At 40.6% G+C, this 26,060-nt stretch overlaps 1 protein-coding gene across 1 annotated transcript in view; it reads left to right on the forward strand.

Annotated features, from left to right (window-relative positions):
- The first annotated feature begins 1,513 nt into the window (after window positions 1-1,513).
- Window positions 1,514-26,060, forward strand: part of CLPTM1L (CLPTM1 like) — a 30,934-nt gene continuing 6,387 nt past the window's right edge. Inside the window, exons 1-15 of the mRNA XM_055800371.1 lie at window positions 1,514-1,713; window positions 2,446-2,546; window positions 4,517-4,706; window positions 5,846-5,988; window positions 7,957-8,035; window positions 12,614-12,731; window positions 15,342-15,436; window positions 16,877-16,961; window positions 18,687-18,790; window positions 21,385-21,450; window positions 22,561-22,611; window positions 23,255-23,337; window positions 25,116-25,150; window positions 25,442-25,497; window positions 25,579-25,623. Of these exons, the coding sequence (XP_055656346.1) occupies window positions 1,540-1,713; window positions 2,446-2,546; window positions 4,517-4,706; window positions 5,846-5,988; window positions 7,957-8,035; window positions 12,614-12,731; window positions 15,342-15,436; window positions 16,877-16,961; window positions 18,687-18,790; window positions 21,385-21,450; window positions 22,561-22,611; window positions 23,255-23,337; window positions 25,116-25,150; window positions 25,442-25,497; window positions 25,579-25,623 (1,425 nt within the window). The 5' untranslated portion in view covers window positions 1,514-1,539. The remainder of the gene's footprint in view (window positions 1,714-2,445; window positions 2,547-4,516; window positions 4,707-5,845; window positions 5,989-7,956; window positions 8,036-12,613; window positions 12,732-15,341; window positions 15,437-16,876; window positions 16,962-18,686; window positions 18,791-21,384; window positions 21,451-22,560; window positions 22,612-23,254; window positions 23,338-25,115; window positions 25,151-25,441; window positions 25,498-25,578; window positions 25,624-26,060) is intronic.

The raw sequence follows: 26,060 nt of genomic DNA on the forward strand, positions 1-26,060 counted from the left end.
ATGATAGAGATTCCCTGCCTGATACCATCTGACTTTAACTTTTTCCCTGCTGTGTGCCAGGAAGCATGAGGCCTGCCAGAGGTGACAGGCTATAGTCCTGGCGCTACTTTGCCCTGGCAGCAGAGCCCTCCTCTGCTGCTTCTGCCACTGTGCTGCCTGGTTCAACAGGGAGCCGGTGCGTCTGAATCTGCAGCCAGCCCTTCCTCGCTGCTCTCGTTTCAGTCTTTTCAGGTGACACACGTCTCTGCTAAGGTAGCAGTGTGCGCTGTGTGCCCTGACATCGTGCCTTCTTCTTCCCCACCCTCATCTTCCCACCTTTTCTCCTGTTACTCTCCACCATTTTCTTTTCTTGAAGAAGGTACCCATCTTTGCCTTCCCCTGTGGTATTTCCAAGCTCTGTGTATCTTGCTATGCGCTTAGGTGATGCCCCAGACTGCCTGAGCCATTCTCCTGCTGGTGTGCCTGTTTGGCTTGCCTGCATTGCGGGGAAAGCTCCCTGTTGTGCGGCCTCGCAGCGCAGCTGGGGCAGGCCTCCGGCCCAGGCTTGTGCCTTTTCTCCCCAAGCTCTTGGCTGAGATGTACTTGAGGGACATACCCGTGCCACTGCTTTCTCCTGGTTGACACCATGCAAGGAGACATCTGAGAACCCCAAGAAACTTTTTTTAAAAAAAAAAAAAACAAAGCTACTGCTAGCGCGAGCCCTGGAGGAGCATTCCCAGCTCCCTTGAGGGGCAGCGTATGGCAGCTCGGGCCAGTGCGAGCAGAGCTCGGCCGGCCGCCCGGGCGGGAGTGCGGGCTGCTCGGCCCGGCCCTTCTGGTGGCTGCCACGACCCGTCGTTTTTCCTTTTTTTTTTTTTCCTTCTTTTAAATCATACTACACTACTTTTCAGTCTGTGGCCAAGTATAAACGGTAAGTCCTTGTTAAGCTGCTGAAGGATATGCTGAAGGGTATTTTTTTTTTTTTAATTATGATTTCTCCGTATTAATTCCTAAGCTGTTGCTGCTGTTCTCCTGCCGCGGCCAGGGGCCAGGGGGACAGGAGCCTCCTCTCCGCCTTCCTGCCCCCTTACCGCGCCTCGGCTGCGCAGCCTCACCTCGGGCCCGGCCCCCACCCACGCCACAGGCCCCCGTTGTGAGGGGGCCAAAATACAACGTGCCCCGAACCCCCCCAGCCGCTCGCCGCCCGACTCGCCGCAGAGCCGGTGCGAGCCGCGCCCGCGGGCCGCTCCCCCCTCCCCCCACCCCAGCCCGCCGGGACAGCAGCCTGCGTGGCTGCGGCGGGCCGGGCCCCAGCGCCCCCTCCCGGCTGCGGCCGCCGCCCCGCTGACGTCACGCCGCGACGCGCCCGCCTCGGAGAGGGTGTCCCCGCGGCGGCTGCTCGCCGGGGGCGGTTGCCAGGCGGCGGGGCGGCGCTTCCTCCGCCCGCCGGAAGTGACGAGGCGGGGCGCGGCGGCTGGCTGCCTGGGGGATGCGCGAGCAGCAGCGGCGGCGGGGCGGCCCGGGGCGGCCCGGCTGATCCCGGGGGGGGGGGCGGCCGCCATGCCGAGCCGCAGCTCGTTCACCAGCCTGGTGGTGGGGGTGTTCGCCGTGTACGTGGCGCACACGTGCTGGGTGATGTACGGCATCGTCTACACGCGGCCTTGCCCGGTGGCGGCGGCGGGCGGCGCGGCCGGGTGCGTCTGGCCCTACCTGGCGCGGAGGCCCAAGCTGCAGGTGAGCGGGGGGCGGGGGGCCGCGAGCGCCCAGTCTGTGGCGGTAGCGGTAGCAGCTCCTGGCGCCCGTGGCCTCTCGGCTGCCCGCCCGTGGAACGGGGTCCTCTGCACAGCCTGGGCCCGCTCCCGGGGCAGGGGTGGCGGGGCCCGCTCCCGGGCCTGTCTGGCCTCGGGCGCCGCGCTGGTGGGCGCGGGCTGGGTCGGCAGCCGCGGTCACGCGTGGCCTCCCCGCCGCCCGAGCGCCGTGCCTGGGCGCTGCCCCAGCGGTGCCGCCGTGGTCGCGGGTGGGGGACAGCAAGCCGGGGGCGGGCGGCCGGGGCTCGGCGCAGGCGGCCCTTGCCGTGTGGGGAGCGCCCGTGGCAGCAGACGGGTGGGAGGAACGCCTGGGGTTTTCTTGCTCACTGATTTCCGATGTCCGGTGTCAGCGCGGTGGAGCAGCCGTGCTGGACAAACGGCTCAACGCACCTGAGAGATTTTTGACTTCGCAGTGGGTCATCCTCTTAAAATGTATCGAGGGGCCGTGTTACCATGTGTTTCAGCCCCCAGAAGGACGGAAGGGATAGCTGACACCTGCGTTAGACTTTTCCGTTGTTTTCTTTCCCAATGTATGTGGGCCATCGCGCGGCAGGGGAGGTTGGTGAAGCTGAAATGCAGTTTTACACTCTTAAGCACACTAATGTGTGAGTTTAGTATTTCCGTGCTCTGATTTCCATATGCTGTGTTTTGATTCCAGTTGAGCGTGTATACAACCACACGGTCAAATATTGGTGCTGAGAGCAACATAGATCTGGTTTTGAATGTGGAGGATTTTGACATTGAGTCCAAATTTGAAAGGTAGGTATCAGAACTGCAAGTTCTTTATTTAATTCTGAAGCGTGCATCCTAACTAGTAGCTACATGTATGGAAGTATGAATGAAGCATGGTAGACTGTTAGTGATAGTTGTGTTGAAAGAGTAGAATAGTTAGTTGTTCTTGCAATTTTTTTTGGTTTGGGTTTAAAGCTATTTTTGCATGTCGTACAGGCTATTCAGTTCACCTTTTTTTCCTAAAGTATTAACTGTATTTGCTATGCTAAGGCAGGAAAGATGTTAGTTGGATTTCAGCCTCAAGATTTGTGAACGAAATGCTGCTGTTAATAAAAACAGTACTTTTGTCTTTAATTAAAGTTTACTGGGATATTTCATGAATTAAATACTGTCTTTATGGAATTGGTGTGCTAAGTTCACCTGGCACTGAGGAGTGTAGGTTCTTAGACAAATTTCTCTTACATTGAAAATCATTTCATCGTTGCCAGAAACAGCTTGCAAAATAAAGCTACATGGAAATGCTTGTTTCTCTCCTGTAGATTTTACAAATCTTCAGTGCTGTTCAGTGTTGTCTATCTTAATTTTCAGATTCTGCTCTAAATATTCATCTTACTAGCTGTGCTAGATCAGTCATGTATGTACGATGTGCTAAACTTAAGCACTGGTTAGTTTAGATCAGTATACTGTTTTCAGCTATATAGACAAATGTTCTATAAAGCTGTGCTTTGCCTATAATAGTAAAAATTACTTTCCATTATGAAAATTGAAATGAAAGTGCATGAAAATGCTTGAGACTTTCCTCTAATAACATCTGTAGCCAGTTTATCAGCTATATGATATTTTTGTTCTTAATAGCTGTGGCTTCAGATCTGGAATAGAACTTGGAAGTCAAACTGTGTTCTTTTTTCCTGTGTTTTAGCAACATGATATAACTGTTTCAGGGCTAATAATCATAAAAGTAAACCCTTTTCTGGTAGTTAAGGGTTTAGAGATCTTCTGAAGGGATGTTGGTGCTGGGATGGAATAAGTTTGTGCCCTTACACAAATTTTTTGAGTATAACACTGCACTCTACATGTGCCTCTATACAGTTAAAATTATTAGAACTACTTGTTTTTGAGCTTCATATTTGCTGCCTCACTTTTTTTTGCTTAAAACAGTCACCTTATTCTTGACTCTCTTGTCACAGAGTCTCCCAGGTTATTTCATGCTCTGTTTTCTATAATTAGAGAACACGTTGGTCTGCAGTTTAGGTCATACTCAACTTCATCTCCAGCAGACTTGCGAGATATAGAGTTGTTTTACTGGCAAAGTCAGCCAGCTATTCGAAGTATTGAGAGCAAAACAACCTGAGCAAATTTGCAGGAATAGAGGAGATATGTGAGGTTGCAAGTAGGATGATTTCTTGGCTAAAAGAAGAAGAGTGACTTCATGATTTGGGGCACCAGTGTAGAGTTCTGTGCTTGGCATGCCATAGCTGAGAAGATACTTTATTAATGCAGAGTGCTTGGCAAAACTTTTGTCATTTTCTTTTTAAACTTTATATCATGTATACAATCTCCTATTCAGCACACGGAAGGCTGTTTCTACAAGTGCTGTGATAATTTTGGCCCTATGACCTATGGGCAGGGGAAAACAGTGAAAGACTTGATGATGCAGTCCTGTATTATCTAGGGAAATAAAGTACAGATTGGACAAAGATTAAGCTATCTTAAGATAACAGTAAACTTTGCAAATGCTGTGACACATACTGGAGTATATAAATTGGTCCCATTAGCCAGAACTAATTGGTGTGTGCCAGGCAACCCAAACAACTCATATCTCTCTCTCTCTCTATTTTTATTTTATTTTTTTATTTTATTTTTATTTTTAATGTCCCCAGCCTTTCTTTTGATTGCTTCCAGAACATCTTCAATGATCCTTATAGGTAACAGCTAATAATTTCAAATATTTCAGCGTGTGCTATGTCATCTCATAATGTACTTGTTTTGTATTTTAGGACAGTGAATGTCTCTGTACCAAAGAAAACCCGAAATAATGGCACGTTATATGCATATATATTTCTTCATCATGCTGGCATTTTGCCTTGGCATGATGGTAAGCAGGTGCATATAGTAAGCCCTCTGACCACGTATATGGTCCCTAAACCAGAAGAGATTAATTTGCTTACTGGAGAATCAGCCACAAAGGTAGGTGGTTCTTCCATCTATAGATGAGCAGCTGCAAAAAAAGTAATTTCTTCTATAGACACTTCTAGTGTTAGCATCTGCTGTGCTTGTATCTTTACACTAACAATGATATTATGGGAAAAAAAATCAAAATCCTTCTTGATTATCAGCTCGTACCCTAGTAGTAGACCACACAGATGGCAGAGGTAGAGCCCTCTAATAACACTTGCTGCTATTAAAACACTTCACTACTTAACGTTATTTCTTTAAGGATTCAGTGCTTTTGGTAGAAGTACTGTATTGTTCTGTAACATGATGCTGCTTTCTGAAGTGGATTCATGTGAATCAATATCTTTTGCCTTTATGAAACAGAGAGATAACCTTGATTTTGATATTGGTCAGTGACCAATGTAAAATTGCTTCTTTTCCTTCAGGGTGTTCTTACTTTCCACTTCCAAGAGAGTAGTAAGATACTTGACAAATGCTATGATTCTCACCAGGGGCAGGGGGAAATACAGTGTTACTTAAATACTTGTGAATGGTTATTGTGCCTCATATTAAGTGGAACTTGAGAATTTCATTCTGTTCGTCTTCGGAATCTGAAATATACCTGTAGCCAGCAGTGCTGTTTCCAGCTCTTGTTCATCCAAAGAAAAGCAGGTAGAATGCCCTGGGAAGAAGCGTCTGCTGAAAGTTAAGGTCACACTTGGATCCAGCACTACTTTATGCAGCATTTGGAAGCTCAGAAGTTCAAAACAAATGGTCTGATCTTTTACTCCCCCGAATTATGGCTGATCATCCACATCCTTTTGACTGTTCTGAAGTAACATCTGACTACTCTACAGTCCTTATTTCAAAGTGACTTTTTCTGACTCGTATCCACCTTCCTAAGGTATTAAGATTAATTAGCTGAATATTCATTCTTGATGAACAAGGCTGTGAATGGGCACTGAAGTTTTTCAGCATCAGACTATTGTGGGCCTTTACAATCCATTCTGTTGTATTTGAGCAAAATACTTAATCTGGTTGAAGTTAAGGTGAGGTGTTTCTCAGTGGAATTCTGTTTCATGGTATAGTTAGTCACGCCACAGTTTCTGTGAGTTGGAAGTATTATCCTATACAAAATTTTGTATTATTTCACAGTATGTTTATTTTTATAGCAAATTGAAGCAGAAAAACAGACCAGTGCTCTAGATGAACCTGTCTCTCATTGGAGGTCAAGATTAACCTTAAACATCATGGTGGAAGACTTTGTGTTTGATGGATCATCCCTCCCTGCTGATGTTCACCGTTACATGAAGATGTAAGTCAACAGCATAATTTTGCTAGATTTATTATTATAAACTTCCTGCATATTTATTTCTTCAGAAATCCTCTGTACTTTAGTGTTTTAGGTTTAAATTGGTGCTTAGGAAACAAGAATAAATACTCTTAATGCTTGCGTTTCAGTAGTGACAATTAGTAAGATATGTACTAGAAAACCTTATTTGGAGATTACCTTATTCCTGGGCAGCTCAGAGTTTAGGATGCTTTTTGGTATGGAGCTATCATAGTAAGGTAAAGCAGAACTACAAAGACACAAGTAAAATGCTACAGCAGATTTCATACCTGCCTTGTTCTCAAATCATACTTCTGGCCTTTAAAGCAATTACTGTCCCTTGACCTTTCCAGTTATCCTTCAGCTGCAAATTATCTGTACAAACTGCAGGTGCTGAAGAGGCACAGCTGATCTATGACATCTTTTTTCTCCCTTTATGATTGGCTTTATTTTACTTTGGCAGTGTGTGTTCCCACATTATGTCATTTTCTCAAGAAAATACTAAAAAGTGGGGATAGGTTTTTAGGCTGCTAAATGCTGGCAGTAGCTTCTGTTCACAGGTTGCTTAAGTTACTTCCAGTATTAACCATTTAAAGAGTGCTGTGTTGGCTTGTGCTGCTGTATGTTGATGCCTTTCTCTACAAGTATCCTGTTAAATCCAGAAGTAGTTGCTTAATCAGCAGACGCTGGGGTTCTGGGATAGCTTCCTGGCCAGAATAGATAAACTTAATAACTCTTGAGATAGGCTCGTAACAAGGAGGGGTTGGACTGGGGTTGATGAACGAGGGTATTTTTTCTGGTCGTGTTTAGATACGCATCAGTGCTGTTTTATCGTTGTATTATACAGGAAATAGTTTGGATATGAAGTAGCCCACTGCAATTCCACTAGCAGTAGCTTTAATTGTAGTTATTACATAGAAATCTAAAGCTTTTCAGTTAAATAACCAAGCAGTGTTTCTGAGCCTTGATTTAGTACTTTTCTGTATTACTGTTGCCCATTGCATATTTAGTATGCGGCCTTTCTTAGCATGCATAGGGACGTATTTCTTTTGTTAACAACTAAAACTTAACTTTCAGGCTTTAAAAAGCTCTGCTATGCTAGTTCCGTAGACTTTTACTGACAGCATCACGGTGTAGGTAACTGCCTTTCTAGTGAAGAACTTCAAGAATTTGTCTCTCAAGGCATTAAGCTAAATACTCTTCTAGGATACTGAGAAAGCGATTGCAGATAGGTCATCATTTGCTAAATAGCTTTCCAGCAGTCAATTTTGTAAAGGGCTCACATGCTGGAAAGTTTCTATTTGTTTCAAGCAGATTGGTGAGGTGGTAGAACAGTGTAAATCAGAGCTGCTGTTGGGAAGGCAGAGAATGTTTCTGCTTCGTGTGCTCTCTCTCCAGTAGTATGTAGCCTTCCTGTGTGCATACCAGCCATCATGTTCATAGTCCCATGATAGCTAGAGTGTGTGCTGTTGCTGACCTGATAGATGTCATTGGGGTGCAGAAGGGTGGGGAAGATGGTGGAGGGTTGTTGTTGCATAGGAAAGGATACTTGAGACAAAGGATACAAATATATGGTAGTAAACTTCAGCACATTTCTCTTCACCCAGCTCTTCAATTTCCTCTAGCCTTGGTCATACAACAGCTTCAGTATCATCATGACGAATTTCATTTGGTTTTTTTTCTTCTTCTTCTGCTGTCTTTCTACAGAAAAATAAAAACAAACTAAAAGGAGAAATATGTCATGCCTGATTTTTTTATACAGACATCTCTCAACGAAAGACTCTAGGCTAGTGGCTTCTTTCTTGCTGTGTGTTAAAAGAAAATGTGCCTGGAAAGGTGGTGGGAAATATCTACATGGGTAGATCTGAAAGTGATGAATGAGTATTAATTTGAATAAAAGTAGTTTTCTTTTTAGATCACTACAGTCATAAAATCCATGTTTAAACATCCTAGGGTTCAGTTGGGGAAGACAGTGCATTACCTTCCAATATTATTTATTGATCAGCTAAGCAACAGAGTGAAAGATTTGATGGTGAGTAATAGAATACCTTTAATTACATTTAACGGTTTTAACATTAATCTTCAATAGTTGTTTGAATTAAGGTTTTGTCATAGGTTCTTTGCTGTAATGCAGAAAAATACAAATTCACCAAAGGACTCTTGCCAATGACTGTTTAACTTAATGTGGTCAACTGTGGTAACTGTAGAGTCTTAATGTGGGTTTTGAGACTCCTCTGGCAGAAGTACCTGCCATGCACTCCATTCTATTCCACCAAAAGATACTTGGATTTCATTGCTACTGCCTTTTGGGTGGATATGGAGGACATTACTGCAGCACCAGCTGTGGTGGGAGCAGTGTCACAAGCAATTTGACTCCCTAAGCTGAAGGAGTGTTAGCATCCCACAGCAGCTTCTGTAGCTTCTAGGGAAATGAGCATACAGAACACAGCTACACTGAGATAAGTCAGTGGCTATTCTCTCATCTCTGAAAAATTCATTTGTGCTTAAATTGTCTGGTGGTGCTCTCTATAGTGTTCGAGTAACTTGAGCCCCTGAAAAGTTGGTGTTGCAGTATATCCAATGATTTTGTGAACTCAAAACAAATCAGGACTTAAATAATGGGATTATAGAAGGATGAGGTTGGATGAGATTTCTGGAGGTTGCTAGTCCAGTGCCCCTGCTCAGAGTAGGGTTACCTGGAGTGGGATGCTTGGGATCTTCTCCAGGTGGCTTTGGATATATGCAAGGATGGAGATGCCATAGCCTCTCTGGGCAACATGTTCTAGTGTTTAGTCAACTCTGCAGTTAAAAAAAAACCAAAACCCAAAAACAAACAAACAAAAAAAACCCAAACAAAAAACAACCCACTTTTTTATTACGTTTAAATATAATTTTTTGTGTTCAGTTTTTGCCCAACTCTTCTCTTGTGGAAAATTATGCAGTTCCTTTAGTACAGGTTACACGTGATAGTCCTTGCATCTAAACCATGTTCATCTTAGCAGCTCTTACTTAAGCTGTGCAGTTCTTTTCAGTTGCATTGACTAGAATTTAGCAATTGGAGTTATTGAAAACAAAAGTCTTAGAGAATGTCTCAAAACCGTTAAATGAGTATGTCTGGATTCAGCATCTTCTAGATGGAAGCCTTGGTAGATACAAACATTCCACAGACCTTCTAAGTTGTCCTTCCAATTCATTAACTGTAGCTTAAATAATCTTGTTAATTAGTGTTGGGCAGGATCTTCTTTAAGAACTTGTATCCCCTCCACCCCAACCTTGTTTGCTAAAATAAACTCCTGAGCATTTGTTACAGATCTTGGTAGCAGATAGTTTTGTCGAGTATTTCTGTAGATAAGACTTTTGTGATGTCTTTCTCAGTGGTCATTGTCCCTTGTTTTAAGTTTCTTACCACAGCTCATTCAGTTCAGTACATTCATATGAGCTTTTAACTGGTCAAGTCATGTACCCTGTTTACAAATAAATTCAGCATTATCGTGTTATTAATAACATTCCTACAGTTGTCATGCATGTCATGGTTAATGCTGTTGTATCTCACTGCCTTAAAAGTCATTAAAGATCCTGAGAAGTGCTGCAAAGACTGTTCTGTCAAAACTAGCAAACTTCCCTTTTGGCACTGGCTTATGAGGCTTCTCAGTAGTGGCTTGCCAAACTGCTCTCTAGCCCTGCAGAAAGAGTGGTCTAATAATACGCATACTGTGAGATAATGAGAGGGAAGCAAAGAGCATGAAAGAATAAGGGAAAGCAGGTAGCAAGGTGGAGCAAGGTCAGCATTTGGCTGTAAATAGGGGCATAGACGCTGTGTGTGTGGTGTGCCTGACCTAAAGTCATGGAGCTGAAGATGTGTTTTCCCTGCTTATGCTAGGCTGTGTAGATTTTGAACGACTATTATTACAGAGTCAGATATACTGACTATTGTTATAGACCGAGATGTAGGTCATCTTTGGTAAGTACTACAGCCTAGACGTTTTGTGTTCCTCGCGTTCTTAAATGTTCTTACCAGTGCTGCAGTTTTGGGGATTGCATGGGATCCTGATTTAATAAAGAGAAAAATTTAAGATTCACACCACTGAGCTTATTTGCTTTGTTTACGCATTGTTTTGTAGTACTGATAGAGTGCTATTGTGTGATGTTCTGAGGCCATACGACAAGAGTAGGTTGTATTGCAGAGGTTTGGTAACTCCCTAGTTTTCAAAGGCTTAGCAACCATCACACTCAACTAGGTTGTGAGGCAGCCCTTGTGGGCTTTTAATTCATTGAGAAAGAGTTCATTCTCATCTTTATTATCTTAATTTAATTTGCTTTTGGTGTTAAAGAATTCCTATCTCTGTCTTGTATTGCCATTTTGATTTTCTCCCTACACTACCCCTAACTCCTTAGTGTAGTGCTTTTTCTGTGTAGAGTGCACTTGCCACGTGTTACGTACCCATGCATCTGCAAAACTTAACTTTCCTGTCTGTCCTGCACAGATAAAATGTCTTTTCCTTTTCTCCCAGAAATGCTGATGCTATCTTTGATAGACTGTGAAATTGGAATGAGAATGGATGGATTACATGCATCCTTTTAAAAAGGAGAAAAAGCCTGGAAGATGTTTATGTAGCTTTTGGTAAACAGCTGTAGAATCTTGCCAGCATTCTTTACTGTCAGCTCTAACCACGTTGTGGTTTTGGGGGGGTTTGGTGTGGTTTTTTTCTTCTTTTTTTCCAGGCAGTTCAGAGATCCTTGGCACCCTTCTAGTTTCTCAAGCTTCCTTTCTTCTGCTGTATTTATAAAACTTTCTCACCTTTCCTTTCTCTCCCTCGCATGCATGCATGCATGTTCTGCCACTGTCTGAAAAGCTTGTAAGGTCTTTGGAGGGTGGTGAGATTGAGAATTGTTTGTATGCACTGGAGGAAAGAGTGAATGGGGGAGTGAACTATTCCCCAGTTCACACCTGACTGATATACATGGGAAGGCTAAAACCATGTTCTGTAATACAAGAATCAGAAGCAGCCCATTCATCTCTGATAGGTGTCAGCTAACTAGTTGCTATAGAAACAGGTATAGTGTAGAGTAGCAGTTCTGAGGTGGGAATTATGACTGGGTAGTGATTGGGAACTGGGAGCAATAGATCTTGAACTGTTGCAAAAGGTGCCTGCCTGTGTGTAGTCTCGAGCTGTCCTTGCAAGTTTAAAACATACTGTCTGAACTTGTACCTGGGTAGCTGCAGAGAATTCTAACATCTGTGAGGACAATTATTTTTTTCTTTGGTTTAAACGTGTTTGAGAGACAGTCAGCTATCACACAGAAGGAGGTGAGGCAATTATAAGACTTCCCCCCGCGGCCCCCTCAGCTTAAGGGGGCCCCAGGTAGCTCTCGTCCTAACTAAAGTGTAGAAGATAGAGTAGGATTAGCTGAAATTTGTTTCTCTTGGAGCAGGAAGATTTCTGTGACACCCCATAACCCAAAGGTTGCAGCCAGGGCAGCTTGTTTAGCTTTAGCTGTGGTGTTTTCACCAGTCTGAGCAAATACCATCACATTGCTTCCCCACCTTTTGTTTTAGTATGAATTGTAACTTCAATTTCTCTAAAAAACAGCCTAATGTAGTGAAGTTCTGACTGTGGCCTTTGGGATATGATATTTTCTTTTTTTTTTTTTTAGGTAAACTTAGCGTATACATTCAGAGAAGAACTGTCAAAAGGGAGCATTACCTTAAGCACACTTTTCCCACTTGAGCTGAGACCAGCAGAGAGAACTTTGTGTAAACTTCTGAGGCATTTCTGTACGGTGACAATGAGGTTGCTATAAGAACCTGAAGAGAACAAACTGCTAATTTAACATTTCTTGGAAAAAAACCCAAAGGCTTCAAACATAGTATAGAAGTTGTGGTATAAGCCCAGCTGGCAACTAAGTACTGTGCAGCTGCTCACTTGTTCCCCCCACCCCCCAGAGGGATGGGGAACAGAATTGGGAAAAAGGTGAAACTCAAGGGTTGATACAAGAACAATTTAATAATTGAAGTAAAATAATAACAGTTGTAAAGAAAAGGAGGGAGAAGGGGGAGAGGAATAAAATCCAAAGGGAAGGAGCGGGGAAAAAAAACAAAACAAGTGATGCACAATAAAGTTGCTCACCTCCAACCAACCAATGCCGACCAGCCCCCAGGCAACGACTGACAGGCCTCAGCCAACTCCTTCCAGTTTATACACTGAGCATAGATGTTCTCTGGTCTGGAATATCCCTTTGGCTAGTTCGTGTCAGCTGTCCTGGCTGTGTCCCCTCCCGATTTCTTGTGCCCCTCCAGCCTTCTCCCTGGCAGTACCTGAGAAACTTTATTAAAAGTCCTGGACTTAGTATAAACATTACCTAGCAGCCAGTGTGTTATCAACATTATTCTCATACTAAATCCAAAACACAGCACTGCATTAGGTACTAAGAAGAAAATTAACTGTCCCAGCTGAAACCAGGACAAAGTCTAAGATCTTATTCCCTTCCAAAAAACAGACCGACGTCTTAAAATTGTGTGATTAAATCACGACATTTTTTTTTTATTTAATAGAAATAATTGTTGCAATTTTTCTGCTATTAAAAATGAAACTATCTTTTTGAAATACAGGTTATAAATCGTTCAACAACAGAGCTACCTCTTACAGTGTCATATGACAAAATATCTCTTGGAAAACTCAGATTTTGGATCCACATGCAGGATGCCGTGTACTCCCTCCAACAATTTGGTATGTGTTTTATCTTTCCTGACTTTAGGCCAAAAAAACCCAATCAACCCCCACTCAGTTTTTTTGTTGCGACTACTTAGATGACACTTAACTCTTCTGGTTAGCTGGTGAAAAGGTTTAATGCTACAGATTTTACATGGTGTTACTTTAAGGTAAAGATGGAAATAAAATGTAGACATGTGGTAGGAAACAAGAATACGGAGGTGAATTAACAGTTTCTAAAACAATTTATTTGGATAGTATACTGTAAAAGCACAAGAGGCCAAAATAGAGAGGAGTTATTTTGCCATGGGTTTCCCATATCATCCATGGAACAGAGAAGCTGGATCAGTATTAACATAAGCTTTGATACAAGCTATGCACAGCTGGTCACTGTAGCCATATACCTACAGTGAAATATAGGCTTAGCATGAAGAAGGAATTTGGTTTCTGATCGTACTGCTTCTGACTCTTCAGAACTGGCTGGCCTCTCACCTTGGCTCAATTACAAATTTATAAGGTATTCAGATAAACTGGAGGCTTTACGTGCATGAAACCATTAAATTCTGTATTATGCCTAAATGTGATGGAGCAAGGGTTGGTGCGCTCTGTGTTGGTAATGGTATAGCCAAGCTTTTATTGTCTTTAAATGTCTGTTCCACCGATGCACATCTTTATGAGTCTAATCATCACTCTCAAAAATCTGCATCTTATTTTCAGGGTTATCTTTGCTGAACTTAGTTTTCTCTCACTAGACTGTAATTGGCCTCTTTATGCTAGAGGAAGGAACTATGTTGTAACTGCACTGGTTACTGGAATGTAGGATTCTCTCTGATCCTCTCTTTTTTTAAGCACTTCAGACAGCAATTTAAACTTTTTTTCAGGCCAAGAGATCCTAAAAGCTTCTGTGCTGTATTACTTTAATGATTCATAAATCCTTCCCAGTTTATCTTTCTTTTTTTAAAAAGCAAATAGATGCAGTATCCTGTTAGTTTTCTGAGAGAAATATGCAGGGGTAATGCTGCTTCCATACGGTTCAGTAGCATTGTTTGTTCACCAAAATGGAGCCAGTAAGAGGGAGAGGAGAGGGTTTGGTTATTCACTGTCATGTCTGAATTAATACTTTATGATGGACAACATAACATTTAAGGCATTGATTCTTCCTGGAAAAGAAGCCTGTTGAGCACTAGTTTCGGAGTGGAATATTGTAAGACACATTAGTTGTATGCAGTGTAATTTAATGGAAAGTCTAGGCTTTTCCATTTCCTTTCCAGCCTAAGCTTTTATGTTGTGGTGTTAGAGGAGGGAGAGTGAGTAAGGAATAAGGTCACCCTAAGCAGAATCCAGCTACTTCTCCTTAGCCCAGTCTAATTTATATCAAAGATGGAAGTCTGCTTAAAATAACTATCTTGAAAGAATCATGTAGCTGCTTGCTCAGTTTGTGTGGAGCATTTGACTACCATCATTTCTCCATAAACTTTTGTGAGCCTCCTCAGAATGGCATAATTGAAATTTTCATGTTCCATGTCTTGGCTGTCTTGTGATGGACACTTAACAACCTAGGAGTACCTCCACTGCCTGGGGAGAAAAGCTTACATAAGATGCTGCTTGTTCTCTCTAAGTACGTAGATAGTGAAACATAAGGTTTAAAACTTCCCTTTTGGAATAACTTACGGAAAGATCACCTTAGATCAGTAGCAAAGCTCCAAAGCAACTTGAAAATGAGTGAGTTCGCATTCTTCTTGCTGTGATGCAGGACAGCTGATACGACAAAGTAAATTGGTATCTAACTTGCCAGTGTCATAGTTAGCACCATTGCTGTAAATGCATCATTCTGTATTTTCTGAGAGTGGTAGACTTTACTCACAGTGGCTAGAACTTTTTAGTTCAAAAAGGAAGCATCTTAACACGGGCTGAAGGCATTCAAAGGCATGGTGTATCTTCTGGAAAACACGCTCCTTGTTGCTGGCAACCATATTTATCATGGACAGGCTCTAACTCTTTTGAATTGATGGTTGTCCAGCATATAACAAGGTACATACCTCCTTTAGGAGATTTGATAAGACAATAGAGAGTATGTATTCAGCTCACTGATTGTGCTTTCGGGAAGGCGCTTTTGTCTTTTTCTGTTTATCAAAGAGAAGCTTCCAATTTAATTCTGCAAGGACCATCAAAAGAATTGATGCCTCATCCATGATCTGGGGTCTCTACTGTTGCATGTACAGCCGTGTTTCTCACTAACCTTTGTTGTCCTTTACGTTATAGTCCTCTTCTCTTTTTTTTTTTAGTTTTTAATGTGAAGGTTGCTTCTCTTATGTATCAAATAAAAATTCCAACTCTTAACAACCCTTTTGCTTCCCACTCAGGCCAGCATAATTTCCTGTGTCTTGACATTTGGCTGTCAGGTGTTCAGCTTAGGTGGTAGTTACACAACATGCTAAAGGCGTATCAGTCTGCTTGTAACTGATGGGTAGACTTGGAGTTTAGCAGTAAAGCTGCCATCATGTTTTGGATTTATGATTCCTCAACAAAACATGTGCAGGTTACATAAGATTCCTTTCATACTGGACTCTAGCATAACAGCAGTTAACTTTTGTTACTTCTTGCAGAGTTACTTGTTCTTTCTTTTAGGGTTTTCGGAAAAGGATGCAGATGAAGTAAAAGGAATTTTTGTTGATACTAACCTGTACTTTCTGGCTTTGACGTTCTTCGTAGCAGCTTTCCATGTAAGTGGAGAAATTTTGGGTTTTAGGAATTGCAGCATATGAAATAAATAAAAAGGGGGGAGGGCGCTGAATTTCAACTTTTTAATGTATTCAGAACTGTTCTTAGTAATTTCAGTAGAGCAATGGAAGTGTTTTCTGGTCTATCAGCTGTATTTCCAATACAAAGTTAACACAGAAATCTGAAATAAGACGTAAATTTGAGATAACTAGATAGAAACTAACAGTCTTGTCTGAAATATAAAACATTTAACTTCATAATCACTTTCTTTTTAGTTGTAGTTGAACCAAAGCCCCTAGAAATAATATGTCTGTCAACATTGGTTCAAATTTTGTTGAGTTGTCACAACATTTGCCACTGTAGTGGCATTGCTTGGGCACCAATAGTAGGGTTTGAGTCTCAGACTTCTAATCCCTGGAGAAATTTAGATCAGCTGATCTAAATTGCTTCAAAAAATTGTTGCTGTGAAGTGCAAAGCTTAGAATTCTAGTCATGGTTATTTGTTGTTGTTGTGTTTCTCTTACGTATTGTGTCTTGGTTTAAATACAAATCTTTGTTTTAATGAGTAATTGTATTAGATTTCATTGTTCTGCTGTGACTGTTTTTGTCATCTACAGTTATGCTCAATACAGTACCTGTATTCCAGGAGAGATAAGAACTTGCTGAGCATGTTAACGTTTCTTTGTACTTACATTACATGCAATTAATTTGGTTGGAAAGGCTTAGACTTCCCAGCCATATTAATTTATTTTTTCCATTCTGCTTATCAGGTTATAAGGTGTCTGTAGACTCAGACTAGCTCTTCTGATACTTCTTATTTTTGTGCATCGTTTGCCCAAATTAAAAAAAAAAAGTATTTTTCATTAAAATCCTCTGACCTGAGAATTTGCCTCTGTGCTGCTTTTTTTCAGATAGTGAATGCTTAAAGGAAATACTGAAAAATATACTGAAGAAAATACTGAAAAAACCCCACTCATTACAAATAAATTTAATTCTAAATGTCCCCGAAGTTGAAATCAACTTCTTAGTTATGAAACAGAGAGGAAACCTGACTTGCTGTATTGTAAGGGGTTTTTTATTATTTAAAAAAAAAAAAAAAAAAAAGCTTTGGTACTATCCAAGACTAAATTTCTTCAGTAGAATCTTGTTTAGAGGCTTTCCCAGGTCTGTCAAGGTGAGCAACTCCTCAAGGTCCTCATTCTTCATCCTCTGCCATATGTTACCCTGTGTTGGGTCACTTAACTTTCTTTGCACATTGTGCAGCATTGTAGGCGCTAGCAGTATTTGGAATTCATCCTGTCATTTTGTACTGCTTTTAGAGCTTGGGCTTCTAAACCAGGTTTTTCTTTAATTCCCTCTTAAATGCTTTTTTAACAGTTCATCTGGCAGTCTCTAATTCATGCAAGTTTCAAGCAAATGAGTGTGTTTCTTGCTATTTGCAGCTTCTCTTTGATTTCCTTGCATTCAAAAATGATATCAATTTTTGGAAGAAAAAGAGGAGCATGATTGGGATGTCTACAAAAGCAGGTATGGGCCAGAATGAGAAGTGTTGTGCACTTGTTGTGTAATGTATACTCTATGTTTTCAGTCTTACTATAAGTTGGCACTTTGTCAATTCCCCAAGGTGGCAAAATGAGGTGGTTTTGTGTATGAAAAGATGGCTGACAGACTGGTTCTAGCTTTGTTATCATTGTGCTCAAGTATCACTTGCTTTTAAGCATTTGTGTCACTTCTGAGGTTTGACTGTCTTGCAATTAAGAAATAGTTTAATATTAAGCCAGTTACCATATTTCCTTTGCTGAAGGAACATAAAAATACTTGGAGAAAAAATTGAGGACCAGAAAGAAACCTATGAGTAGAGAGGATGTTCTGTCATGGGTAATGCTGTCATGTGAGTCCCATGTGTTCCTTGTAGATAACTACAGGTTCCAGAATATTTGGAGGGGAAATGTAGTGCAGTGCTGTTGTTTGATTTGGGCTTTGAGGTGAACAGGAGCAGTAAAACCTCATGAGGTTGGGGGTGGGGAAGAGCGTGGGAGGGTTGAATTGACTTGAATGTGGGAAAGGTGAGAGAAGCTTAGTGATCTGACATCCTGCCAAAGCCTTCCTAGAGGCAGATGAAGATAATAGCCAACCCTGGATGCTTAAGATTTAACACTTCCAGCCTTGTTTGTTGTGCTAATACTTACTGCTTGTTTTTTCTAATAGATTTTTTTCCATTCAGATTATGAACCTGGAGTCACTTGACCTCTGAGACTAGCCCAAGTTCTATCATATTTAAAGATTAATTAAAACATGTGAGGAATAGCAATACCAAGAAAAAAATGTTTTAGAAAATCATTCAAAGATGAAGAGCAACATGCTCTTCTCATGTGGAGACTCTGTTTATCATGTGCATCAGAGTGCATTTGGTTTTATAAGGCATTTATAGTGTTGTTGGCATACCTAAGCCAAACAGTAGGATTTCAAAGTGGTCCATGGGATTTCAGAATTAAGTGTTAATTGCCAGTTTAAAAAGTGAGTAAAGTCAAATTGAATGACAGAGGGGTTTTTAACCTTACTATCAAAGTAGCAGTCTTCAGTCTCCAGTAACTGATGATTCCATCCTCTCTTCAGCAATCCTTAGTCACCTTTCTGCTGCTATCTCCTTCTTGCCCTGAGGGAGAAGTGCAACAAGCAATTGGTCTGGAATGGTGCAGTGTAATTGTTGTTGGCTGAGTGTGTTGTAGCTCTTACCTCTTTCTGTCCCTGCTTAACAGGATGGATATTTGAATCTAAGAACTAGTTGGTAGACACTTGCAAGCATCCAAGGTTTTGCAAAACCTGGAAAATAAACCTAAAATGTATTTCCTAATGTTTACAAACATTAAATTAGTTGCATGAGTTTCAAAGACTGATGTTATGTTACCTCACAGCCTTTCAGCTTCCTCAAGACAAGAATCATGCTCATACTTCATGATAGTACTGATACATTGCTGAATTGCTGCAGTACAGAAGTCTTCCTTAAATATTCCAGTTTCCTTTCATGTTTTATGATAAGAATTTCTTAAAATGTTTTTGTTCCTTATTTGCCTGGAGGTATATAGATCACTGGCTATTTCTATGACTACTTGATATATCAAGATGTATATAGGAGGAGTTCATCCTTAAACGTGTAAGACAGAATTACAGAAATAGGCCAACAGTCTTCTAGCATTTCAGCTGTTCATTTAAATATTAATAAGCCTTTCATTTTCATTTCTTTCTGTCTAGTGCTTTGGCGGTGCTTTAGTACTGTGGTAATATTTCTTTTCCTTTTGGATGAACAAACAAGTTTATTGGTACTGATCCCAGCAGGCATCGGTGCAGTGATTGAGGTGAGTTCTTAAACTCTAGAACCAAATACCAGTATCTACAGCAACATCCATAGTTTATTGTAGAAAAGGAATGCTAAACTAGTTACTGGAAAAATACTGCTGTAGTATGCTGTCTTAGCAGCGTTAACTAACTTTCAGTGGTAGAGGATAAACTAATAGCTAAACTGGAAGTATCATTTTTTTCTGAATGGTCCACCTGGTGTTGTGGAAACCAAACATAGAGCTATGCTGAGGTTCCTTCCTATCACATTATCTGGTAGGCATCACTCCTGACCAGGGACGTATTAACAACATCAACCAGCCTTCATGGAAGCGTTTGTCAAAGAGCAGGCTGTGTGCCATCAGACAGTGCCACAGAGCTGCAGCTTTCTCCCTGGCGGTGACTGAGGTGCTTGGGGAAGGAGGAGACTGCTGGCTGTGTTCATTATTCCAGAAGGCTGTGCCCAGTCAGTGGGTTGCAGGTACTGCTTAGCAGCCTACTTTATGTGTAGTAAAGCACAGTCAGCAGCAGTGGGCAGATTTCTCAATTTAACATGGTTTGCAGATCTACTCTCGGTATTTAAAAATAAGTTTGGGACACTCAAGTGGAATTTTTGACTACAAATCTATTACAGCTGCAGATAATCCCTGTGGAAACAAAAGAGTTCTAAATTTTTAGTTAGTAATGAAATTTTTGAATGCAGAGTCGGAAAGTGATCCTTAAATTTCAGCTTATTGTATGAAACAGATGAAGCTCTTCTAAAAACTATGAACAGTGGTATCCTAAATAGTACCGTTTCATTGACTGTGATGTTATTTTTTCAGTATGTTGACATTTTTAAGTCTGATGTACTTCTGTGTGTTAAGTTTTCCGTATCAGATTTTCCAGTGGTTTTGCTATTCCTATAAATAGCAGTTTAATCTGGTATTTCAAACTTTCTTTAGCTGTCTGAAATTTTAACAAAGTTTCAGGGCTAAATATATATTCCTATAAATATGCAGCTACTTTTGTAGAATATATTTTATTTTTATTCTTGAAATCTAAATAACTAATTTTTTTAAAATCCTTAAATTATTTTTTAACATTTTAAACTAAATTTAAAAAATATTTTTAAAACTAACTAGATTTTTAAAAAACATTAAAAAATATTTTTTTTAAAAAAGTGAATCAGGTCAAGAAAAGTGATGCTTTTGTTAGTTTGTAGTGGAGAAGGAAGAGCGAACCCTGGGCTCTAAACCACATTTTTTCCAGAAGTATTAGTGGAGACCAGGCATGTATGGTGGTAGGGTAACAGGAACAATCAGCTGTGCTGCAGGATTTAAGTGCAATTAAAACTGTTAAGATTTTTTATTGGTCTTTTATAACGAAGATGGATTTTTCAGTTGCCACTACCTAAGAACAGGCGGATTCAGATCTCATGTGGTTGTTGTGCCTGTCTGAGATTCTTCTTTGAGCTGCACAAAGATCTGTGAAATAGATCCCTCCAAGATCTGTAGTTCCTATGACTGGCTTCTGCTGTCTTTCTCATGTGCCTTATTTTCCAGTGTGTTGCTTTTTGGATTGCAGGCTGGGGGAACTGGGTTGAAAGGCTCATATAGGAACACTGTGTGGGGCATTTAAGTTGAAGGGAAATGTTCTGTAGGTTCTGTTGAAGTAATATATCTCTCCTCTCAAATGATGGTGAGATAACGTGGTTGTCTCGAGGTTTGAATGAACATACGGACTATACATCTCAAAGGAATTTGTCTGCTAGGAAGAGCTTTTTTACAACTTCTTAACACCTGTTTCTCATGCAGTATTAATAGTGAACTTGTTTATGTGATAAGTAATACTCACATCAAAGCTGACAGTAAAGGATTGTCTTTACCATATTGCCCTTTTTTGTTTGGAAGATGGGATGGGTGACAAGAGAATATTGGTGTATCTAAAGTTAAACGAACAAACCAACCTTGTCCATAAAAAGCTTGATGGAGCGTAGCTCTCCTGGTGAGCTTACTGCATTAAGTTGTTGAGTCTGTATAGCAGGGTAGGTATGCGAGTAAATTTTCATGTGAACCGAACCTTAGGTTAGTTAAGGTCCGGTTCTCACAGCTGAACCGTAAGTAGTCAAACAATTCAGCGGATTCACTGAAGCTTGCTTGTAGCCCGCTACTGAACTGTAATGACCATGTAAGTGCCCACTTTTAATCACTGTTAGGGGTTTGGAGGCACCTTCATTTTGCAGACCCCAGCTGACTTGAAAGGCATGTGAAAACTCCAGGTGGTTACTGGAGAATTTTCTAAATGCCTCGCCTGGGGTGCATGCTGCTGAGTAGCTAATGCCCACCTAAGCACTGCAACTCAGATGTCCTGGAAGGACTACATTATTTCACTTAAAGTACATCATCTGATACGGACACTTAATAGTGCAGGCTTTCAATGTTGTACTTGTCTGGTGACACAGCATTTGGTTTGTGTAGAGATGCAGGCGGTGTGCTGCAATCAGGCTGTTGCTGCTTTATGCAGTGGGTGCTTAAAATAGATATTCTGAGGTCTTGATTCTGATTATCTGAATCCTGCAGAAGATGTTCCTTTGGATAATCTTATGTGCACATTTTGTTTTTGTTAATTATAGCTCTGGAAAGTAAAGAAAGCTTTGAAAATGACCATCAAGTGGCAAGGCTTGAGACCCAAAATTCAGGTATAGTAGACACTGACCTGTTAATGGTGACACTCTTGAGTTGTCCATCTGTTTCCAGGTTACTGTGCTATTTGGCTTTTAGGGAAATTAAGATTAAAAAAAACTATAAACATGTCCTACGTACATCTTCCCTATGGATGGCTTAATCCAAAAGCTGGATGAGCGTTTTCAAACTTACTGGTTTCTTCAGTTCTGTAGAAGAAGCTATTTCTATGTATTTATGGTGCAAGAAACCAGAAGGCCTTTGTCAGTCCTGCTGAACTGAATCTTAACAGGTGGGACTGTGCTCCTGCCACTGTGTTAGAAAGGCACTCTTCACTGACACGTGATTTGAAGTAAACTGAATTTTTCGTGAAGCTGTAGGCATAACTTCTCTGTTGTGGAACTAGTAGGTGTGACATATTCTGGGGGCAAGACAGTCTTTGGCAAATCCTCTGGAAAAAAATTAAGTCCTGAGACTGTTTGTAGGATGTGCAGTGGCAACAGGGATTGAAGTTAACTTTTCTTTTTTACATGAGTGTAATCTTTGTAAAGTACAATCTACATTGAAAGTTTCTCTTGTTGGTAGGCAAAACAGTTATCTAATCTTCAGTGTTGATTTCAGAAGAAGTTCTGGGGTTTTATGCTGCTTGAAGTATATGCATCCTGAGTAGCCGATAGCTGTGGTTGTTCCTTTGCCGGTATCCAAGGAAGTATGCTTAAGCAGTCATAATTTCTGGAGATGTGGAGATAATCCATAACTGACCTCTTCATGCATGAAAACGGTTATGGTTTTTAATGACTTTATCTGCCAAATCATTGGGCACTTGACTTTGCTTCTGCTTTGTGAACACTGCTGTCTCAACAGCATTTTCTAAAGCAAAGAAGTCCTGGATGTTTGGTGTAAAATACGAAGGGAAAAATTAAACTTTTTGTCTACCCTGTATTTAGCAGGCTGCACAGGACCTTTGTAAGACATTCTTGTATAGAAGATTGTAAGAACTTTGAACTGTTACCTAGCTTAATGTCTAAGCAGTTTAGTTAGCAATTTGAATCTCTGTTTAGGGAGTTGGACAGCAAGTGCTTTTCCCCCCAGTTTTGACTTGATTATACCTTTCATATGTATTGCAGTTTGGTACATACAATGACTCTGAAAAGAAAACTGAGGAGTATGATACCCAGGTAAGAGGGAATCCTGTGACTTCTGATCTATAAAGTCTATGTATGTGGCCTGCTGCCTGACTTGTTTCACTCTTTTTGTTGCAACAAACGTTTTCCGTGTTCTCTTAGCTGTTAAGTGAATCATCATCGTGTGGATCATATAGTGAAGATACATTCTGATAATTCATGAAATGAAACCATGAAAGTTGTTTTCTTAGCTGAATCTGGTTGAAACATTTCTCTGAGAAGCAGAATTGCAGGTGATTTATCTGAGAGAAATATCTTTTAAAGTTCGCATTCACAAATTTGAACATTTGTATTGGTACCTGTTATTTATACTGCAGGAATGTTCATGTGCTTCCTGATTTCTGAAAGGAGTTGAACATAGGTGGCAACATTGGTATTAAGTAGAGAACTACTCTTGGACTCTGATCTTCGTGCTGCCTCTTGGTGCCTATGCTCTAAGGTGCTTGGTTGTCTGAGCTGGGTGTTGGAATTTTCACCACCTTCTCTAGAACTGGAAGCGTACTGGAAATAATAGCATGCGTTTAGGAGAAGGAAAAAATTTCCAGGAAAAAATTGTGCATCTGTCTTCTAGTTACTGTCGTGAAAAGCCTGCTGTATATAAAATGTGAATTACTGAACTATTTTCCTTGTCTATTAGGCTATGAAATACTTGTCATATTTGCTCTATCCGCTGTGTATTGGAGGTGCAGGTTACTCCTTGATGAATGTCAAATACAAAAGGTACTGTAAATTTATAAATGGTTTTGTACAGAATTGAAACATTCCTCATTTTTTTCTATATTAATTAATTGGAGGTGATGGGTTATGGAAACCAGTTACTTTAGTTTGTTTGATTCATAAGCCAGGAACCAGAAACTTCCTTGTTCAATAGGATCTAAAGCTGAAGAGTCTAGCTGTTTTTTTAGCATCTTGTAAGCTACAAGGTGTTGTATTTCACAAGTAACCTGGTATTACTGTGGTACAGAATAAAATAGCTTGCATACATGAGTAAGCTGTCAATCAGAAGAGGAGGAAGAAAGCTGCCATTGATGTTAAGAGAATTGGTAAGGTGGCAGGAGAGATGAGAGGAACTCAGCGGTTGAACCTGTCCAGTAACAGGAATACGCAAAAACTGTACGAAAATTCTTTGCTCTGACCAAGAGGTTCCTTTGCTCCTAAATACGATAGCTAGGATGACAAGCAAGCAAGCACGTTTGTAGGAAAGGACTCTGTTCCTTTAGAGCCATGGACTTGCTGCAACATATTGATACTTCAGCAAGAGCTGGACTCAGTATTCCATGAAAAGGTGAAACTCTTGTCCGTTTTCACTCAAAACAGTACAGCTAGTTCATTTTGTACTGGAGAGATGCAAGCATCTCTCTGATGTGGCCATCAGACTGTTGTAGGAAAAAATCTGGAAACACAAGCATGGTGATGGCCAGCCATGTAGACTTTTTATATATATATATAGTCTTTAGGCCCAAAAAGGATGGGAGGGAGAGCAAGCAGTAGCTTAAAAGAACATCAGAAAGAACTACTGTTGCTGCATACATGAGCTGTAGCACTTGTACTAGACACTTGGGCAATTTCTGGGCTATTAGAAGTTTTTTTCAAAAGGTTCTTGTCTTAGTAAGGAGCTAGCAAATATACAGCACTTAAATATTCGGCCTTTCTCACAAAATTCTTTAATTTATGAAGTACTGCAAAATACTATCTGCCAGGTGTTCCATGAGCTGTAGCTTAAGAAAGGGAGAAATTTCATATCACGGAATTTTTATAATTTTTAAATCTGTTTGTAGGGAAATGTGACAAAAGTAATCTTAACAGTGGATTATCCTTTAATCTTGCAGGCATTTTCTGATGCATTTTTTAGATGCTTGTGGATTAGCGAAGTGCTGCTACAGCTGTAATGTTGTATTAACATGTCACTAACACAGCAGTGCAAGTTTAATTTTAAATGATGTAACCTGAGCATTACGGTTATTAGCTGTTCTTACTATTGCAAGAAATACGGAATTTGACCGCTCTCTGTAGTACTACTGTTACTGTGCTAAGATTGTGCTCCATTGAACATCTGGGAAGAGTAAGTGCCCACTGTAGTGGTTTGCATTGAATGGTGTTTGTTGTTTGAAATTTGGTAAGACCTTTACAGTGCCGTACTGTCTCTTTAGTATTTGGAATACACTGTTACCTTTGCAAGCCTTAATACAGTCAGGGTTCAGCGCGCAGTATTATCTGATGTCGTCAATGGTGCAGAAGTCTTAGAACATTCTGAAAAATTATAAAAGAAGTTCATAAAGCTCTCCAAACTTCTTGTATGGACTGATAAGCATCACTTGCTTAAACCACCTTCTGTGGAGCCCTTCCTAATTAAGGGAGGATGCAAGGTGTTTAGTACTTCCATAAAGTACTTGGCCATTTCTTGGAGTAGTCAGCATGCCATCATGTAGAGGATGTATTAAAGGTATATATTTTTGGCTGAGGTGAAAAAATAACTGGACTGTCATCTTTCTTTGTAGCTGGTACTCCTGGTTGATTAACAGTTTTGTCAATGGTGAGTCCCTTCCGGTTTTTTCTATTTGTATTTGTTCAAATGGAGGCCAAGAGTCAAAAGTAGAAAATTAACTGCTATCAGCTGGATCAACAGAACAGTAACTTGACTGTAAGTTCCAAAATTATCACAGTGACTGAGAAAGGGAGAAGAATCAATGCAAAGTGAACAAAAGGAATAGATGCATCTTCTCTCTTTAGAAAAACGAATGTAAATCTCTAATTGTGAAAGTGTAGTTGTATGATGTACTTCTGTTGTGCATTTGTCTGTAAGTTTTCCATGTTTTATCTTCAGGAGTGTATGCTTTTGGATTCCTGTTTATGCTGCCCCAGCTGTTTGTAAACTACAAGGTAAGATTGAAAAGCAATAAAAGATTACTTTTCTAGTCTCTTCTTCCAGACTGTATTACAAATTGATATTTTTATTCCTAGATGAAATCTGTTGCGCACTTACCGTGGAAGGCTTTCACATACAAAGTAAGTAAACGTCTAATTTAAAGATTGATGCAGTCATTTTGGAAATAATTTTCTGTAAGAAAAGGTTTCGTGATATGTAGCTTAAAGATGACAGTGCTCTTTTTTTTTTTTTTAAGAACTAAACTTGTTTGCAACTATCCTTTAAAAAAAAAAAAGACAAACCAAAAAACATTGATTTCCATTTTTCCTTAATGACTTCCATATAATGGAGAAAACTTGCATCCTAGTTTTGATGATGGTACTGCTTTCTGTACTGTCAGCTGTCTTGTGTGGGTACAAATGTTGGTCCTGTAAATAAATTAATCAGTTTCAATTTAATGCATTATTTTAGGAAGTGGGAGATTATATTAGCAAAGGATAGTTCTCAAGAAACAGGTAGGAGCACTGAGACCTTATTTTGGCAGGTTCCAGGAGCTACCAGAGCAGAGACTGAAGTA

This window comes from Falco peregrinus, chromosome 3 (assembly GCF_023634155.1).
Source record: "Falco peregrinus isolate bFalPer1 chromosome 3, bFalPer1.pri, whole genome shotgun sequence".
Lineage (NCBI taxonomy): Eukaryota > Metazoa > Chordata > Aves > Falconiformes > Falconidae > Falco > Falco peregrinus.